At 45.7% G+C, this 21,332-nt stretch overlaps 1 protein-coding gene across 1 annotated transcript in view; it reads right to left on the bottom strand.

Moving 5' to 3' along the window:
• Window positions 1–21,039, bottom strand: part of RPS12 (ribosomal protein S12) — a 46,649-nt gene extending 25,610 nt beyond the window's left edge. Inside the window, exon 1 of the mRNA XM_069606679.1 lies at window positions 20,884–21,039. Coding sequence (XP_069462780.1) covers window positions 20,884–20,897 — 14 coding nt within the window. The 5' untranslated portion in view covers window positions 20,898–21,039. The remainder of the gene's footprint in view (window positions 1–20,883) is intronic.
• Window positions 21,040–21,332: the final 293 nt, after the last annotated feature.

The raw sequence follows: 21,332 nt of genomic DNA, 5'->3' as shown, positions 1-21,332 counted from the left end.
CAGCAGGGTCTACACCTCCGGACAGTGAGGGGAAGTAGTTGAATGCAACGGGACGTCGCGTTATGTACTCTGAAGCAACGATCATCAAAGCCACCAACGCCCCCGCTATTGTAACATGCTACAACTGGGAGCCGTGGTTCAGATCGCTCCCCTTCTTGACTTCCGACAAGAGATCGGAGGCGGTGGGAGATTCTGCTAGGTGAGGTATGTCAGACCATGCCATCATGGTGGCCACAGATATCTGCCGTGGGGTTCCACCAGATGGGCAACAGCGCTTGCCTTCCGTCGCTGTGGCTGGCTCAAGGCCACCAACTTTCAACAGGACATCCTAACGAGGATTTTGGACATGCCCCTTGACTGAGAATCTCTTCGGGAAGGCTGCAGATGAGTCTAGGTGCCATCAAGACCGACGGCACGGGCCGTGGGCACGCTAAGCAGTGACTGCCGTCCTTTTGATCTACATGAGGCAAGTCTCCCCATTCTTCCAAGGGTTACGGCTGAAGCTCCTCTTTATACCGCCATCCCTTCCCGCTCCTCGGCCAAAGAGAAACAGGGGCCGTTGCAAGTCTTTTGGAGGAGGGTGTCGTGGCCAGGGACCCCAAGACAGCCCATCAACGTCAAGAATGAACCGGCTGTGATGTTGGGCCCCAACCTGTGCACCAAGGCTGGCGAACTTTGTCAGTGTGTGTAAGACCATCTCCACTGACTGCTGGACGCTCTCGCCCACACCCTGGAGTGTCAAAAGAAGTGTCCCTTAATACCACCGGTGACCCATCAAGAAAACCATGTACCTCGGCTGCTGCTGGAGGTTCGGGGTAAGGGGGTAATCGTCCTGAAGCAGTTCCGGAATGTACTCGAGGTACATCTGAGAAAGAAGACAGGGCTGGAGGCTCATTCTCGACCTACGACGACTAAACAAAGAAATCAAGTTCCAAATGGTCACTCTTCAACACATGCTCGGACAGCAAAGAGTGAGACTTGTCATTGGACCTGGAGGATGCATACTTCCACATCCCAATTCACAAGGGACACCAGTTTCTGCGCTTGGTCTTTCAGGGGAAGTATTACCAGTTCAAGACCCTTCCCTTCGGATATAATTTGGCCCCAAGGGTCTTCATCAAGTGCCTGGCGGCACATCTGCGACAGCAAGGGATGCACATCTACCCATACTTGGACGAATGGCTCCTGCAGGCCAGCTCAAGGAGCATCGCCGCCGACCACATGGTGATGACCGTCTGCCTGACGGGGGCTCTTGGTCAATTATGCAAAATCCTGCTCTACTCCATCGCAGGATGCACTGTACCTAGGATCCCACCTCACAGTACCTGTCAGAAGACCTTGTGAAGGCCTCTTTCTATATGCGTTCCTTCATCAGTTGCTGTTGTAACTTTGAGTCAGTCAACTCAAACTGTGCCAGTGCCGAATGATCCTTGTCGCATTGACATGGCTGTGGCAGATCTGGTACCTGGACCTTCTCAGCAGCCAGCGTCTCCACTAGTCTAGCTGCCAGTGGTTGTGGATCATTGCCAGGGAAGCAGGCGGCATTCTTCACCACGATCCAGGGTCTCTGAACCTGAAGGCTTGGCTCCTGCAGCGCTAGAATTCGGCTACAATCTCCCGGCGGACTGCAAGAAGTGCTCTCCAAGGCTAGAGCACAGTCTACTTTGAAATGCTACTAACTTGTGGAAGAGATTTGCCATTTGGTATCGTTCCGAGAAGATCGACCCACTGAGGGTCAAGGCTCCTAAGGTACTTCCATAGTTGCTGTCGTTGGCCAAATCGGGGCTGGCCTGTGCCTCAATCAAGGTTCATCTGGCGACTATCTCCGCTACACCTGATCCCCAGGACGACCATCCTTGTGGTTGCACCGTTGGTCAAGGAATTTGTCAAGTGACTATTCTGCTCCTTCACACCGGTGAAGGATCTGGCGTGGGAGCTCAATGTGGTGCGTACTAGACTCATGGGACCCTGTTCAAGCCTATGTATTCTGTACCCCTCAAGTTTGTTGTGGAAAACTGCTTCTTGCTGCCATCACCCCCGCACGACGAGTGGGGAGACCCAGGCCCTCTCCTGTAAACCACGTTACTTAACTTTCCATGAGGCGAGGATGGTGCTGTGAATGCACCCCTCCTTCATGTCCAAGGTGCCATCTCTAAACAAGCCCTTGTTACCTGTGTTTTTTCCGACGCCTTTGTCACCGGCTGAATGGACTTTGCACTTGCTGGATGTGGCTAGAAAGCTGTTTTATGTGGCCTGCAGCCCGCACAGAGTTTCTGGAAGACCTCAGCTCTGTGAACTTTGGTCCTGTGAACCATGGGAAGGCCTTGTCCAAGGCTTCCATTTCCAGGTCGCTCTTCCGCTCTATCACCCACTGTCACCAGTTGGCAAACCGACCGCTGCCTGTCTGCCCCAGAGAGGGAGGAGAGCAGTGTCTGCCATGGGTGGGTTCAGGTCTGTATGGGTGCATGGTGTATGTTTGTTAGTTGTATGCTGTGGAAGAGGCGAAGAGTTTGGGTCTGTAGGGGTAGAGGGCAAGATTGTGCGTTTGGGATCCAGAGGGAAAGGGGTCTAGGTGTGTGCCGCCCAGTGGAGTACAAAAGTCAGACCTGCTGTACTGGAAGGCAGCACAGAGTGATTGTGGATGCAAGCCCACCCACATTCCTGGCCTCCCGATTAGCGAGTGCCTCTCCCCTGGGTACCAATACATCACTTACCCAGGCAGCAATTACTTATTCTGATGCAAAACCTAGTGATGCAATGTTTTAACAATCGCGTTTCTCAAAACTAACTCGGGCTCACGCATCCTACCCGAGAAACCATCGAGGTGTTATCTATGACGAAACACCAGACACAGGAGTCCCGATGGCCGCTCCCAGCTCCATGGCATGCAGCTATGGGAAAATGCCGAGATGACTCCTCTTGACCAACCAAAACAGCAAAGTATAGCAGTCCAAAATAACGGACAATCAAGGGTCAATAAAATATTGATACTTTAATTTATGCAACAATAGAAATAACGGAAAATGCGTAGTACAAAATGTACATTTGAAATGGTTTAACTGTTGAACCTCAAAACTTTGTTTCCATGCGTTTATGAAAGGAAGGACATGCATACATACATGTAAGTTACATCAGCCCCGTCAAAATCAGTTGTGCACCCCTGCTCTAGACCAACTAGCACCAGCAAAACCTTTCAACGTGAAAGCAAAAAAGCATGAAGGAAGCATTACAACCAGACAAGTAGAATATCAAAGACATACAAATCAGCAGTGAAAAAAAAAATTACGCTACAAGAATGCAACCAACCCACAAAATGAACTCAAAAAAACCATGAAGGCGCTATCCCAACACAACAATTCACCAACTACCTTTAGAGCAAAAACGGAAACAATCCAGACTGAATCTGGGATAACGTGATACCGAGACTTTCCCGCAATAGACAATGAAACTTGCTCCACACTAATAAAGGACTGGCAGATCTCCAAGTGACCTTTGCCCCCAGACAGCTACATAGAAATCCTAATCGAAGCACCCCAGCGTTGCAGTTCGGGCATCTAATGAACCTATCCACATCAACAGTACCAAAGCCCTTAAAATCGGTATACATCAAACCACAAAAAAAAAAAAATGAGAGTGCGGAAGATGCCAGCAACTACAGATGCACATCCAACCTGCCCTACCCAGCGAAGATATTGAGCACGACAAAAAATCCTACTTAAACTACATCGAAATAAATGGAATACTCGACCACTCGCAAGTCGGCTTCAGACTGCTGAGTAATGTAATCGGCACTCATCTATATGGACGACCTAAAAATAAACTGCACACAGTCTGCTCTATTGGACATCTCAGCGGCATTAGACACAATCAGCCGGTCAACGCTAATAGAAGACACTGCCATGAAATGGTTAAATCCTCACAAATTGAAAAAACGCTGTACCTACCTCCTCCCTCAAAAATCTCCTACAGAGTGCCACAGGGCTCAGCCCACCCCCATCCCTCCAACATCTACATACCCCGTTGACAAAAATCATTTGAACCCACAGACACTACACAAAACTGATCATTAAGTTAGCCACGACCTAAGAACCAAACAATACCCTCAACAAATGTCTGTAAAACATACAGCTGGATAAAAACAACCAGTCCTACAGATAAGGGGTGTACTGGCCACTCACTCCCTAAAAATAATACCAAACAATATACTTACGACTGTTGTGCTCCTGCTTTCACCGAGAAAGCTCCATTGATCTGTTTGGACCAGTGGTGCACATAGTACCACTGGAAGATACTATTTTTACACTCCTTCACTGGTTCCTTACTCTCTCCCATGGCATTCAGCACAAAACAAATCAAACCTCATTTCATGGCCCTATATACCAAACAGGTTAATCCCAAGCACTACCACCTCTCGTTGACGCCATCATACTGGCAAAACCCCCCGAATTCTACTACACACTAGCATCGACTTCCTCCTTCATGCCCCCCCCACCCAGGTCCTCAACCTTAGTTCTCAGTAGCCATCCAACATTTCAATCTGTGCCGCTTCTGCGGGCCCTACTCTTCTCTCCTTGATGCTTAAAACGAATCACTATTTTCTCTAGCCATTACTCAAAACCTTTGCCATGATCACCTACCACAGACATCTCTTGCCTGTTCTATACCTGCCGGCTCTCTTATTCTAGTCTCCAATCCAGGAATTCCTGACCGGATGCTGCAACTCCTTGTCCTTCACCTACCTTCAAAATCCTGCACAACTCTCCCCCCTACTTTCTCCTAACCACCACCCTAAACCAACTCTTAGTATTACTTTTCAGACCCGCCAGCACAACTGAACTTCCACCTTTGCTCCAGTCGACCAACTCCTCTTGTGAACCAGAGAACGTTGTTTCAACTCAGTCAATGCTGGTTCTTGCTTCTCTCAATTAAGTCAATGCCTGCTTAATGTGGCTACTGTTTTACCCATCCAGAAACAAACCACTGCTGATAATCGCATCCCAGCAAACTAAAGGCCTGTCTTGGTCATTCTCACTACTTCACCCTGAACACTTCAATTGAATCTGGGCTTGCTTGCAGCACATCATATTTGGCATACCCCCCCATTCTGGGTTATGCAGTAGGCACTCAAATTGAGACAGCACTCATCCATTTTCCAATCCGTGCAGCAGGTGAGTGTCTGGGTCCTGCGACCCCATCTTGGCACTTTTGCATAAAGCGCGCCCCCAGGCTCTGTGAGCAGCATTTCCTCGTCCCTGCACCACTTCCTGATCTGAGCGCCCACCCCCGATTGGGTAATACTCCTGGTCTAAGGGCCCCAAGGCAAAGGGCGGCTCCAGAAAGTGTCAGGTGTCTGCAGGTGAAGCCAGCGACCAGCTGTCAACCAGCAAACGACCAAGGACCAGTAAGGTAGGAGTGGCCTAGGGTGGGGGTGGAGCAATAACTCCATCCTGGAAGCCTAGCCACCTAGCAAAACTATCTAAAACACCTTAGCTGAACACCTCTTCTCCCTTCCTTAACTTCACCCTATTAAACCTAGCTATGACTATTATGCCCTTTTAGGCATAGCTTTCTCTCCCACTATAGACTTTCAAATCGAGGTGTTTAGGATTGAAATCTTGTCACCTGTGAAGAATTGTAATCCTTCACCTGTTAGGCGTAGGCCTTACAGGGATTTCAAATCTAGATGTGTTGAGGATTGTATTATTTCTTTTCACCTGTGTTTAGGATTGTAACCTTCCCACCTGTTAAGCGTAGGCCTCTCCCACTATACAGGACTCGGATCTAGCTGTAGTTAGCATTGGACTCATTGGTTAACGTGGGTCTCAAACCTAACTGCAGCACAACACCCATTTGATCGGGCATAGGCCTCTCCGCCATTATACGGGACGTCCAAATCTAGCAGTGCCTATTGCAAATTCCATTGTTGAGTGCAGACTCCCACTATACAGGATGCTCATGTGACCGACCTAATCACATCTAAAGAGGATAACTGTGGAGTGATATTAGCTGACTAGTGTAGTGATACTCTGAGGAGCGCCCACCTCATTAGATGCCACAGTGTTGGTTACACTCATTAGGAATACTCTCCAGTTAGCAGCTATCCTTCCTAACCCCACTTCACCGCAGTGAACCTTGCCCAGGGAGACTAAGGACAGCCTAAACTAACCCAACAATATAATCCCAACAACCCCCCGCCTTAAGCAAACAGTGACTGAACAAGTCAGCAATACCAGCTGACCTCCTACAGACAATAACCAAACTTTAGCGGACAATTCCCCACACCACAAGACAGCCAGACGAAAGCAAAAAAAAAAAAAAAATGTATCAACCTCAAAATGCTACACAAACGGCCTGTACCGAGGGAAAGAGCAGAAAACACTGGAACAGCAACAAAGACTCGCAACTGCAGAACATTCCCACAGACACAACCAACCAAACCATCAGAGAAAAATCCCTCTACTTCTCTATATACCTGGCAAACAACCAGTCAACAGAACAAACTAAGCCAACGCGAGAACCAGCAACTGCAGACACCCAAACAAAACCACGCAGAAGAACAGGCAACACTAGGAATAACAGACGCAACATCACCAAATCAGAGACCAACTTTCATTCAACACCCACAACCCTCGGAAGAACCTGATGAAAACAAAAGCCCAATCCTCAAACTAGAAGGTTTCCGAAGGCAGACGCACGTTTACCAACACCTCAACTAGAGATCGCCATGAAAGGAAACCGCACCCCCAATCAAAAGACGACCAACAAAAAAAGCCCAAACTTACACCTAAACTCTACTGCAATCTAATACAACGCAAGACCCATGTCAAAACATTCAACTGGGATCTTTGAACTTCTCTGCGACAACGGCAAGGACATCTTATTCATCACAGAAACATGGCTATATGACAACTATAAAAACTCCAAAGCTGCCTCCCAACCAACTTCAAATAAACAGGAAAAATCAAAGAGGAGGCCTCACAATAGCATTCAAAGGACACCCGAAAATAAAATAGACTAAACATCTTGCGAAACCATGGTCGTCACCCATCAAGAGAACCCAAAAACACCACATTCATTCTGGTGTACAGACGGTCATACGATGCAACCTTCATCGATAACTTGATAGAAGCCATCACCAACATAACCATCAACCAAGAACATACAATTATCCTGGGGGACTTCAACATCTGGTTTGAAGCAAGTCATGCCAACTCCCAAAACTCAATGATTGGACAACTTACAACCATGAAACTACGACAACTGGTCAAAGGGGCAACACTCGACGCAATCTTCGCCAAGGAAAATTACCAAACCCTCAATTACAGAACTAGAGCTGGCTGACCTAGACGGGCAAGCAGAGCTATTACACAAATTGATCGCTAATGCAATTCCATTCACCCCATCAAACAAAAGGCAATGGCAAAATGGTTCACCCCACTACTAAGCGCCATGAAAAAGGACAACAAAAAGATGGAGCTCGAATGGAGGAAATACAACCCAGACAACTAAAATACTGCTCCAGAAACAAATCCGAGCATAGAAGGAAATACAAAAGGCGAAGAGAAGGCATTCTGAGAGAATCACCAATGCGACAAACAAAAAAATTAAAGAAATGAGAAGCCCACCAGTCTGCGACAACACCAGAGAAACTTTGAACGACCTGGCAGACCACTTCAAGAACAAAATCAATGACATACAACAACCAACCATAACATTCAACCAACCAGACCCAACACAGAACCACAACACAAACTCCAAAACGTTCCAGAAATATCAGTAGAGGCTTGTGTCTTGCTGGTGAAACAGCAAGAAACCAGGGTCACCCATGGATCCCTGACCATCAGACATCTACAAATCAATACTCGCACAAGGAACCCCACCAGAATACTACAGAAACCTCCCAAATCTTATAACAGGAACCGTACCAAGAATCTTCAAATCAGCATACATCAAACCACTCCTAAAACACTAGAAGCGACATATAAGTCCACCAACTACAGACTGATATCAAACATTCCGTACCCAGCAAAACTTCTGGAGACCTACGTATACAAATTAACCCAAGAACACGTAGAAAAATACCATCTGCTAGACCAAGCACAAGTCTGTTTCAGACCCACAGAAACAGCACTATCCATCTGGGACGACCTAAAAGCAAACGCGGACTCTTGACACAACCTCGGCCCCGATTCTGCTCGACCTCTCCGCAGCCTTTAACAGTTAGCCATGACACCCTAACCAAAAAAGACTAGAAGACAGGCATGGCACTACTCTGGACTAAATCATTCCCGACACCGAAAAGCCCATCAAATCCACCCCACGAGTGAACGACTGGAGTACCACAAGAGTCCTCGCTATTACCACTGCACTTCATCTACCAAACTCCAGTAATCAGAATCTTCAAAAAATAGAAAATTACATGCTACAAGCTACAACTGTAATCTACAAAATCGGACTCAAGCAGAGCACTCTACCCTAATCGAATGCCTAAAACAGCTTGAAAATCAACCCAGGAAAAACAGAAATAATGATTATATCCCAAAATCAAGTAAACACCTATATTCCATGGCCGACAGAAATGGGAACCGCCATCTAGGATAGTAAAAAATCTGGGAGTCCTGATGGACAATGCTTCCTCCTTCACACAGCAAGAATATTACTGTACCTCCTTCACCCACAAAACTCACATTCGTCTCCCTCATGTCAAGAATAGACTATGCAAACAGCCTCTACCTCGGGAGAGCAGAATACCTCCTGAACAGCAGATCCAAAACACAGCAGCAAGACTACTCCTCAAACTATCCAGAAGAGATCACATCACTCCAGCCCCCAAAACACTGCATTGGCTCCCAGTCAAACATCGCATCACCTTCAAAACAATGTGCATAACACACAGGGCAATCAGCGGACAAGGGGCTGAATTCCTACAAAAGAAATGAATCTACAAGCCAACGAGACTCCACAGATAAAGCATGAAGGCAGTCGCGAACAAAAACCATACCATAAGAAAAAACCTGGGGTGCCTCCTTCTCCCATTAGCCGCAAAAAACCTGGAACATCCCGAAACACCAAAGACCAGCTACAATTCAGAAAATCACTAAAAACCTAGCTCTTCAACTAGACTCAAACTGAAAAAACTAAACTACCAAACTAGAAACGCAGAGAAAAGGATGACAAATCTATGACGAAGACAACATCTTGACCCAAATAAAGAACCCTACCACAAAAGAGACGGCACTAAATCAAACCGGACACAAGCAACACCCATAAGGACAGAAATCAGCATCCCTTGCCAGCTTCCAGCTAACAACCTCAACCACTCCATAACTGCCACTAGATATACTTGTAAAAGAAATGTTGCCACACTCCAACTAAGTTGTGGACATTGGCAGGACCACTGACCAAAGGGAGTGAGAATGACGGCAGATGCCGCCCTGGCCATAATTGCAAGTTCCAAAGGGGATGGAGAGATAGCATTAGCCCGCATGAGCAACTGATAAGAGAATGAAAGCTGAGCAGCTGCAACATAGAGGGAGTAACCCTGGCTGACCGATTCCATGCACCGACTAGATTGGGAATGCTCTGTACCAGATCTGAAGGGATGAACACCTGCCTGCACCACATACAAACAGATGCCATGTAGGTGGCCGGTGCCCAACTTGGGCAAGGTCATGAATGTGAGTGGATGCCAGATGGGAAAGGGGCTGGACGGAGACGCAGAGATGCTCACACAACCCCACCTTAAGAGAATACGAGTTTAGAGCCTTGCTTCCAGACAGCGAGGCCAATTAACCAATCCATTAACAAATTCCCCCCTCTACATACACACCACAAGCCTACAACACAACAATCCCCACAAACTTCACTACAACAAAACAAACCACACAGACCCACAACAGCTACCAACCGTAACACCCCAAGCCCAGCCAATGGACTTCCGGGCTGAGGCCGCCAACAGCACATCACTGCTCCCTTGCACTGTTCCATCCTGTTCCTGCTAACGCACCTCGCAACCTTCCTTTTTTCAGAGCCCCCAGGGGACCACTTGGTGGTGATAGTGCGGTACAAAAAAACATTAACTGCCCCATTGGAAGAAACAAACATCTTACTTTGTATGAATAACTAGGTGCAAAGGAGTAATTACACAAACATGTGTTTGCCAGTTAATGTTTACTAGCTTATAAAATACTCAAATTGGGAACTGGACTTCATTATACTCCAAGTAATCGTACTCCCAAATTACAAAAATGTATAGTAAATTACTTTAAAATCTTATCTGGAGCACTGCAAACCACCAAACTGAACCCAACCAAAACCAAAATAATGATCTTACCCCCCAGAGGGCAACAGAACAAAGTCTCACCTGGACTGGCTGCCAGACAGGACCAAACTAGCCATATCAAATGCGATTAACCACCTAGGAATTCCCACCGAAACTGGAACCACAAAGTGCTTCCACATCCTGAGACTAGTCAGGGGGATGGTCCAGTACACCACCTTGCAGCAACGAACCCATATCATATGGGATAGCCAAAAAGACTATGCAAATAGCCTCTACCTCAATGCCCGAAACACTGCAGCAAGGATACTCCCGAGATTTAACAGCAGAGACCACATCACACTAGCCCTGAAAAGCCTACATTGGCGAATTTTTCCAGACCAAGATTAGCCGCCATCAACCAGGAAGAGTACCATGATCAAGCAATGACCTACAAATTCAGACAAAACAGAAACGCAGAGGAACTACATTCTCACACCCAACTGCTACCATTTGGAACACAATGCCAAAAGAAATACCACAGAAGACAGGACACAACTAAAACTAAGCTATTCAACTACCAATGACCAGCACAAAGTGACAAGAGAAACATAGGAAGACCAAAACAGACACCCTAACCCTCCCCCCCCCATAGCCATGAGTCAAACACCAACCAAAAAGCACACAACACCCCCCATGGATACAAGCCAGTGCGCACGATAACATGATTACATACTGAACATGTATAATATTATATAGCCACCAGAGTGTAACCCTTACAGAACCAACAAACAAGGAGTCAGATCCACAACACAGGCACCAATTAATCCTGGTTCTGAACCTACCCTACGATTCTAAACTCACCAACTACCCTCCCTCTTCTCTTGCAGAGCCACGCGAGCACCTGCAGACAGCACTGGGGTAGTAGTGGTAATGCCACTAGATCCCTGAGGTCTGTTTGCGTTGCAGCCACTTTGAGGGCCCCAATTTAGCAACAGAAAGTCACATTTTAGAGTTGAAAGCCTTTGCTTACGTAAAAAGGCTTATATTTTTAACTGTGTAATCATGACAAATTCAGTGTCCTGAAGTTATGCGAGTATGACTGGATTTCGACACTGAAACGTATAGGCTACACAAGAATTTGCTTTTGAGCATATGAAATGGGGTTCCTCCAGGCATATTTAAAAGAATTCCCCAACATGTACCAGCAGCAGGCATTTCTCCACCCCAGGCTGAATTTGATTTCAACTAGAGAAATATGAACGAGCATCCCATCCCACGCAGTGTCGATTTTGAAAATTGCCTCGTTCTGAGGTAACATTTTTCCACATTATGTGACTGTGCAGTAAAGGTTACGAGGCAGCTGTTTTTTGGAACGAGGGACCTTCAAATATTCGACAATAAATAACCATTATATTGGTCTCCTTAGGTTTCTGCATCAGTTACATTTGCTACAATATTCGACAATAAATAACCATTATATTGGTCTCCTTAGGTTTCTGCATCAGTTACATTTGCTACAACTATATAAGACAGCTGCGCCCAAAATGGCTACTGGACACAACGATCTTCGACTTAGTTATTTTAATCTTCTAACATGAGATGGTCCTGGAAATGTATACTTCCTAATAAAATGTACGAACTCCCGATTGGCCCAGCCTAGACAATTTAATGAGTAAATGCTGCTGCGTTGAATTTAGTATTAGTCCCGATCTTCTAGAAGGCTAAGATCTATGAAGAAATATTTAGGGAGGAAAGCTGTTAAGAATGAATTTAATATTTTCCCGATTTTACAACAGCCATGAAAAAGGTTAATGGAACATGCTTTTTTTACGCTTTAGAAAATACCTTTTTTTATATAAAGTAATTGTAAAATGAAACGGATTGTGAAAAGTTTATATTTTTTACCCAAAACCCCAAGAAAATTGCAGTCCACTTTGAGGGGGTCCCGACTTCGCTCCCTTCAATAGAAAGCCTCAAATTTAAGACAAACTGAGAATCTAGACATTAATAGATGCAAGTGGCCCTCTTGATACCGAGCTCACGTGTGACTAAGGAAAAAACAGTTGTCTCCAACAGTCTGGTTGGGTGTGAATAGCAGTGACACGCCCAGCCTCTCCAATTGTGTCACTGGCACTATAGGACAAACAAATGTGGAAGCATCGCTCGGCTACTGTAAACTACTGCGTTTACCAGAACAAACCGCACCAGAGCTGGTCTTTGAGAAGTGAAAGGCTAGTTGAGTCATCCAAGAGCAACTGAGGCCTACTTGATAAATTGGGTTGGGGGTGGCACACCTCCAGGGCTCAAAATTGCCGGGTGTGAGCCACTTAACCACTCTACTAGGCTATAACCAGGAGCTAACAGCTACATGTGACTATCTGTGCCAATTGGCCCCATAAGCACTTAACCCGGCGTGTGGCAATATGTATAAATGAGCATTAGGGCCATCAATGCATAAAATAAGCAGCGAGATAATAATGCGGGTTTGCATTTCATTTAATGACATTTTACGCCAGTACTTATGTTGCCTTTGCCTGGGGTGCACATCGTGCCGGCGAGGAGGCTGTGCTGGGCTAAACATTGCATCAATATATGTGCCAAGCCCTGCATGGCGTCATCGGAGAATGTGCAGAGGCCCAGCACAGAATAAGCAGCTCGACTGGAGTCAAACTCGGCTGCCCAGTTTGTGATAGGCCAAGTAATTGAACGGAGTAAAATAGGCTGGCAGAGTTATGGCACAGCTCATCTAAACAGCTGTTAGGGCATACTGGGAGTGTAGGACCCATCCATTCTGGGAGGGGGTACTCAAAGCAATGTCACCGGAGGGACAGTCACGGACAACCTGCAAAAGCTGCTTGCACACCAACTGCGTTTTTATTGCAGGTCTGTGTGTTAGAAAGTGTCTGGGAATATTATTTCTCCTGCCCGTTGGTGCCAAACTGGGCGAAATATTCATATTCCCACACACTTGCCATCACACACCCCCGCACTAAGAACACAGGCAGCCTAGAGCCTGCAGGTAGAAGACATCATTTCCATCGGGTGATACAAAAGGCGCACGAGTGTGATGCACATAAGGCTGCAGGTTAACAGTGACTGCTGTCCCGTGATTTATAAGGCATTACCAGGCTCGGACAGCTGCTATTGCAGCGCTGTATGTTGGCAAGTGGCCGGGAATAATATTCCCGCCCATTAGAAGAAATATTCCCAGGCATGCACGGATTACACAGCCTTCAGGGAAAGCCTTCTAAATGTGATAAACCATTGCTGCAGAAACAGCCACCAGCCCTGTTGCACAGGTACATGTAGAAGGCTTTCAGCCAGCAGGATGTGCTGCCATTGTGGGCCTCTGTGCTCGGATGAGAGTAGTCCTAGCCACTTGGTAGCACACAACCCAGTAACCGCCTGCAGGCAGAAAACCTACTAAACGTGCTTTCAATTAGCTTGATAAACGGTGCCCTACGGTGCACGGTTAACAAACGTCCAGCAATCACTGCTGTAAACCACTTCACTGTTGGCAACTGTCCTTATCGTTAGGCATTTGATTCGTGACAGGAATGTAGCCCTTGTTAGGATAAGAGGGGCCATGAGACCCGTGAAAGGGTAGTTATGGCTTATTTTAACGGTAAAGCTTCGGCTGAAGAGTCACAATGTGTAAAGAAATTAGATGCCCACAGACTAGGTCATTTTTAAAGCGGATTCTATTAAAAGGTCGATTTAAGATAAATAGTGGTTTTTAGTTTCCCATTCATGATATGACAAATACAGCTGCACACGTTTATTTTAGGCTTTACGTGTTACTGTAAGGTTGCTTTGGGTGGTGTGTACTGCAAGTAAACGCTATGAGACCATATTATTGTGGTTCTTGAAACCTAAAACAAATCTGTACCAGCTAGAGAGCTTGGAAGGTATGTGGCAAATTGCTTAAATTGATGGCAACACCTGGCTCAGCTGATTAACCAAGTGTGATCCTGCACAAATAATTTGCTGCATCCCAACCACAGCATTACTGGGCTGGCAAGAACAAATGTGCATTTAGTCGTTCAATTCCATCATGTTTGAAGGAAGCGCAACGTACCGATGAGCATTAAATTGCACAAGTTGCTGCCAAACTAGACTTTCCACAAACCTGCCTTGGCGGAGAACACACCAACACAAGTGAGTCCCTCTCCCAATGTGTGAAAGGTTTACTCCCAGACAAGTGTTATCCATGTTGTGGCCCTAGCACCCCGTCAGTCAATTCTGAGACTAAGCTGGTCAGGACAGTCTCGTGACACTGCCGACAAGTGCGTTAGCTAGGGTATGTACAGAACACCAGTCTTGCCCGCTCCCTCCTCCGAGCAGCACTCTTATCCATGTCCTTTTCATAGCCAGGTCTAGTACACTGTTAATAGTTGGTTCGGACCACTATACTATTTGAAGTATGGCAAGATAAGGGCATTACTTGCTCCCTCCTAGAACTCAGGGCGTGTATTGTACTCCTCCACTGGTCACATTTCCTCGCATGTGGAATACACAATGAACAGGGAGCTGCTGACACGAAGGGACCCGCTGGATAGAGCTAATACTTTAAATCAGTGGCCCAGTGACAGCGCACTAAAGCGCTCATTTACTTTTAGGACTTTGTGCTTGGGTGACCAGTATGGGCAGCTTCCTGGTACAGTGCTCTGGTGGCGTGTGCGGTAGAGTGTGTCACATGCAATGCCCCCCACCCCCAAATGAAATGCGGCGTCTCGTCCGTGGCAGATGAGCACTACACAAGCAGTCCTGAAATGTCAAGCGAAATATTTTTTACCATCTACCCTGAACACAAGTTGCATTTGAGAAGATGCAAAGAGAAAGATTGTGCGCCCCCCCCCCCCCCGCACATTTGCAAGATATTGGGAGGAGTATGAATGTACATTCAGCCCCTGCTCGTAGCCTCCTGGTAGGTTACCTCGTCACCAACAGCTACTGGGTGCTGCTTGACTGTCCAGGCCAATTAGTGACATACAAAATCTGTGATATTAGCTGTGTTTGGGAATCTGAGAGAATGTGGAAGACACTTAAAGCGGTAATAGTATAACATGGACACATTGTTCTTTGTTTCTGTGAAAGTGTTTGTGAGGGTACAACCTAGAGGTAGTTTCTTTGCATTTCGCGTAGAGTATTTAGCGCAGGGTCAGGCATACAGCTTATTATCCCCATTGGTATTGCGATGCCAGACATCGAGGAGCTTTTAGCTTCTGCCCATCAAGATTTATTTCGATGCATGGCCTGGAAAGGCAATATTAGGGAGCCTCCCCAACAATTAAGTTGGGAGTCAGTGTGCACATGATTCTTATTCAAATTGATGTTCAGCAATAAGTGGATACATTAATGATGGGATCTTGCAATGTGAAAATAAGCACTCTGCATGCCCAGATACCATACATCTGCAGCAGCGAAGGGTCTGGTTTGAGTTTAGAGTGAAGTTGACTGCAGATTTTAATCTTTTGGGCACCCTGATTTTTTTGGAACATAGTGTATGGGGCAGCATGCCGCTTTAGAAAATGTATTTTGATATCTAGTTTAACTGAGTTTTAAGCCAGACCACAAATGAATGAGTATCGGTTAACTTTGCTCTGCCAATTTGGCTCACGGGTGAACATTTCTGGCACGTCTTAAGTAACTGATCGTGTGCACATCAGGGCCTCACCGAGCACACAGGGGGCGCTATTGATTTGTTACAATTAACTGCTCGGCTCGTTGAAGTGATACAAAGGTTGGATTGCTAATCAAATTCGTTTTAGAAATTTTGACCAAATCCATTTTTCAAAACTAATTCATGCATTGCAAGAATCTAAAGCACAATTGGTCACGTTACAGACAAAAGTTAGTGCACCTCAGGTGGGAACTAAATTTGCCACATTAAAAGTTCGGGGTTGCCCAGAATTAACTCCCGCTTACTGTGAGATGCCAAAATACCCACGAGCTGCCTTTAGCTTTTGCCAACTAAATACTTTCCGCTCCTTGCACAAGGCAAGGAGGTGAATGAGCTATCCTGGTACTTTACCTGAAAATTTACGATCGCTAACATATTAGCCCTATACACTTTCCTCCATTGGCCACCTTCCCACCCAGCTCTTCACAGCTTTAATATTCTCCCCACCAGGGGCAACATTTGCACACCAGGTGTATATACAACTGAGGTGGAGTGACCAGTTTTGCCCCCTTTACCCCAAAGTATTATGCAGCACGGCACCACCACGTTAGTCGTATGTACAGTCTACATACGACAAACTAAAATAGTAATGGAGGTTGTCTTGGCTATTATTGGGAAATCACTTGCACCGAGTGTTGAAAATAAAACCTCAGCCTATTTCCTTACCCATGGATGCATTGCTAGTGGTTCTGATTGAACAGTAACTACCAGCGACAGACAATTGTTCGTGCTGGACTAACTGAATATGACCTTTTATATTACAGGCAGAAGAATGTCTCTTTAAACCCACCATAACATTGAGACGGTCATGTCAGCTTCACAGCTTATGGGAATAGAGTAGACTGAGGGCTCAGATGTTGAGAAGATAAGACAGGGAAAACAGACATGAAAGCAGGTGGTTAGTAAAATGCATAACATGCTGGGTGGGGCAGGCGGTTGGGGGATATGGGTGCTAAACGAAGCTTAATGGGAGCCCTCTCAAGCTCCCTTCGCAAATGCTTTATAGGGTACATTTCCAGTTTACTGCGACAGCAGGGAGCCAAGTTCATAAAGTCCCTCACAGGTAGTGAGGCTGGATACTTTGAAACTGCGGAGCCCCCCCCCCCCCTCCACCACACAAATTCAGTATGTCAAAGCGTTATTTCATGAGTGCTGCGCCCATAGGCCTCCGGGCGCACAAATAATCAGGACAGTAACAATTAGGTCAGAGCCAGGGGTGGGGGTGATTGGAGGGGCAGGTACACTTAAGCTTGGTTTAAGGTTGAAAAGGGCTTGACCGAGCATTTGAATTCTGCGCGAAAAGGTGGCTCAATGCAACAGGGATTCCATTCTTCGGTTCCAGCACGTCAAACTTGATGCCAAAATTGGCCAGCTTAAACCGTGGTTGCACCATTCTGAAGTTATGTCTAGACTGCAGATTTTGATTTGGCTGACTCAGTCAGTGGGATCGGGTATTTAGGCGCTGTAGGGGTCCAGCATTTGTAGGATGCTTATGTGTGATCTGTGCTTGATCAGAAGCCAGTGTAGGGACTTTCTGGCCGTCGTGATGTGGTCTCGTCGAGAGACCATGAATTGCTGACAGCCATTTTGGGAGATTTGTAGGCACTGAATGATGGCTTGCAATATGCCAACCAACAGACTTGCAATAATGTAGACTGAAGAGATCTGCTACTGGAAGATGTGATTTCACCAAAATATCACTTCGAAAAAGGAGAAATGTCCAACAATGGTCATGGAATCAACACCAAAAAACGATATGTTCGAAAATATTGGCAACAGTGTAAAATTAAATCTCGGCTCATAAAAAACATGTGTTCTTTACTTGGCAAATGAGTTCAGTATTCCTACACCTGCCCCCATCGTTTATATGTTCACTGCATCAGATCTCTGTAGCCCTTCTCCCCACCTTAGTCTGGGACACTTGCACTTTGAGGTGCCCGGCTCCCACCTGGTCCAATAACCTTCAGGCCCAACCATTCTTTCCACGTCCTGTAATCCCCATCCCTGGTACCTCCTGTTGCCACTGGCGTTAAGAGCCACAAGGAGTTGATCCATTAAGCAGCCACGTACGAGCAAGCAGCAATGCCAGGTCTTATAATCTGTCCACCAAAAGTGTGGTCAACCAGATCAAAAGCCGCCAAGAGATCCAGCGGCATTCTGCATGGCTGGATGACCTGTTCACTATGCTTGTTTGGTTTGGACTTCTGATCAATTATGGTAATTTTGGTTCCATGACAAGCTCTTAAACCTGATGACAGCAGCCCAGGATGCTGCTCGATTAATTCCTCGTTCTGTAAATATGCCACTAATGACTTAGCAAGAAAGGCACAATTGTTATGGGCTGAGAGTTTTGCCAGCTGGGTCGGGGTTACTCTTTCAGGAGCAGCGTGATACAGGTCTCCTTCAATAAATGTACAACTTAGCCTTCCATGAAAGATTAACTAGCCTGGTAATCCATGGGACCAGTACATCCAGGGATCCTTTGAGGATGATGGCAGAACATATCTCCCATACAAGATGTAGGTTTCAGGTCTAGGAGAATATTGTGAATTTCAGGTTCTGTTCACATTTAGGAAACCCGTTAGAGGGACTGTATGTAGAGCTTCCCCAAAAAGTTTCGATTGTTGGTGCCCTGTGATTCTGGCTGAAAATTCTGCCATGCCATCATTCCCTTGCAGTGACAGTCTACTACAGAAAGCAAGCATCTCCTTTGGACTAACCCATCTAATGTCAAATGCGGATTACCTGGAAATAAACAAATCATTCTAAAGTGCTCCAGGTGGTGACTCCACTACTTTTTAAATTGTGACATCAAAGTGGAAATAAACGTGAAACGGCCAATTCTACCCCCACCCCCATGATCTTTGTGCGAGAAATACAGCTTTGCAATGCTTTTATCCTGAGACCCCGGCACGCCACAGCATCATCCAAACCGCGACCACAAAATGTTTACAACCCTCTTTACCAATCACTAATATCAGAAGTCAGGGCTATCACGCCTTCAGAAGTGATCAAGTGATTTTTGCAGTGAGGTGCAGTATAGCAACCAAATTATAGCCCAAAACTAAGGTGGAGGATCTTGTCAGTTGCTGAGCTGCCGGGGAATTAGTTAAGCATACGAATTAGTGGGACCTCGGTTCTTACTACCCATCGATATGTCTGCCACATGTTTGCAACAATAAGGTATCGCGTAACAGAGGGGCCAATTGGGATGAGCCCAGCGTGGACGGATGAACCAATGGCCTGGCACCGCATATGAAGCAGTGCCCATCCAATTAGCACAGCAGAATTGTGCTATATATCAGGGCGTTACGAGTGACGCTGTCTGCGGTGGTACTGCACGGACTCCTAGAGCTCAAAGCATTCGTGTGCAGCAGTCTTCTGCGGATATCACTCGTCACCTTTTAAAGCACATATTGGGCCTACTTCCCTAGCAGGTTGTCTTTTTTCTGGTTTGAGCATATAGGGGCGTGCCTTCAACGTGTCAGCAGTTACACGTACGATTGGCTAGCACCTACATTCGTACTATTTGGAGAAACCAGTCTGTTCCGAGGCAAAGGTGCTGTTGACCAAAACGAGTCGAGGATTAACATGGAAGTAAATTACCTCTCCTGAACCTGAAGGCATCTGATCTGGCATTAACTACATTCCAAATATTGACTTCAGCAGCAGACAGGTAAACAAAATGAATCTTTTACGTAAAAAAATAAGCAATGACATTTGGTTGGCAAGAGGTGGTTTTAGATTGCACCTTCAACGTACTAGATAATATCCAAATGAACACAAAATGAAAGCTAAAAAAGTATTCTCTTCTGTGTGGAAAAACAATTGATGTTTGCAATGCATACTCATGTGAAAACTTAGTTGAACCAATCTAATTAAAATGCTTACCTTACAAAAGGAAAACCTCTAATTTTTTAAATGCTACAAAATAAAAAATGTAGTTAACACTTTTCCTTTAACTTTACTTCATATTAAACTAACGTTTTTAACTTCGCCACATCCAAGCCAAAACCTTGTAAACACCATGTTCTAACAACGCCTTAGACCTCTGGAGGAGTCTTTAGCGCTCCTCCAGGATCTATAAGGCTATAGTATCGGGGTTCATCACTAGAGATCATAGCAGTCGACAAATTCACACCACAAACATGGGTAAAACGTTTAACAAGGTATACAAACTAATGGCCCATCAGTGATAGGCAACTAGGGATAGCGCTACACTAAAAAAAAACATGGTGTAAACTAAAAAAAAACATGGTGTAAACTACATTTTGAAATTACAAGGCATCACTTCAATAAAAGCGTGTCGCCCACAACAAACGCCATGTCTTGCATTCATCAAAACATTACAATGGTTACCAATGCACCTAACACTGGTCAGTTATAGATAACACGCCGCAAGAAAAAAAAAGTGCCCAATTCACGCGAAGCACTGAAAACGGGAAAAACAGGACGGCAAAAAAAAATATATATATTAAAAAAAATGAACGGTCCGTGAAAATGCCGACTAATCTTAAACATCCAACATGTCCAGGGACTGACATGGGAGTACAAACCAGCGCAAGTTAACTCTCCTGCCTTGTACCCGTTCTACTGCCCTGCAAGTAGAAAGACACCCGCAACAGAAAAGTCAGGTGGTCCACAAAAAAAGTTTACCCAGCACCTTAAGAATTAGAAGGGCGAGGAAAAACTCCCGGTGACAAGGTGAGGCAGGCTGCCTGTGGCATACCAAGTACCCATGGTATACGGACATGGTAAAATATTTACCAATCCGGGTGGCACTGACGGCACCTCTCAAAATTTTGACAGTTCGGAAATCCACTGCAAAAGCATAAGATTGATCGGGTAGACGCAACAGGATAATGCAAAAGCATAAACCCCACCATCCCCATACACATTTATCTCGTATTTATCTGACGCGAGCATTTCCCACACTCACCCTTCCTCGGCCATCGTTGGACTTTTTGTCAGGCGGGTTTCACCGTTCGAATCTCTATAATAAAACAAAAAAAAGGGAGCTCGTTAGTGTGCCCAGTGTGCTGCACCAACAGCAGTAAAAATCAATAAATGATGGCAAAGATACAAACTAGATAGAGTAGAAGCAGTAAGGTATTAGAATGTCGCCATCTTTACTCACCATCGGCGGCGGGGAAAGAGGGGGCGGTACTACGCTACGTCAGCCATATACCTCCAGGCATAGACACAAAAGAAGGCCAAATCCAAAATGTTCTTCATGCAACTCGGTAGTATAGTAGCGACCATTTTGAAACAGAGCGCACATTACATAATACTGTTTAGATCCGTAATGCATTCTGAAATGTCACAGCAACTCTTTTAAAATCTAGGTAATAACATAGAACACTTTTACGAAAAGTAATAGTGTAGCAA

This window comes from Ambystoma mexicanum, chromosome 4p (assembly GCF_040938575.1).
Source record: "Ambystoma mexicanum isolate Mex_15411 chromosome 4p, UKY_AmexF1_1, whole genome shotgun sequence".
NCBI classification, from domain to species: Eukaryota; Metazoa; Chordata; class Amphibia; order Caudata; family Ambystomatidae; genus Ambystoma; species Ambystoma mexicanum.
The sequence above is the reverse complement of the archived record's forward strand: the minus strand, read 5'-3'. Positions and strand labels throughout refer to the sequence as shown.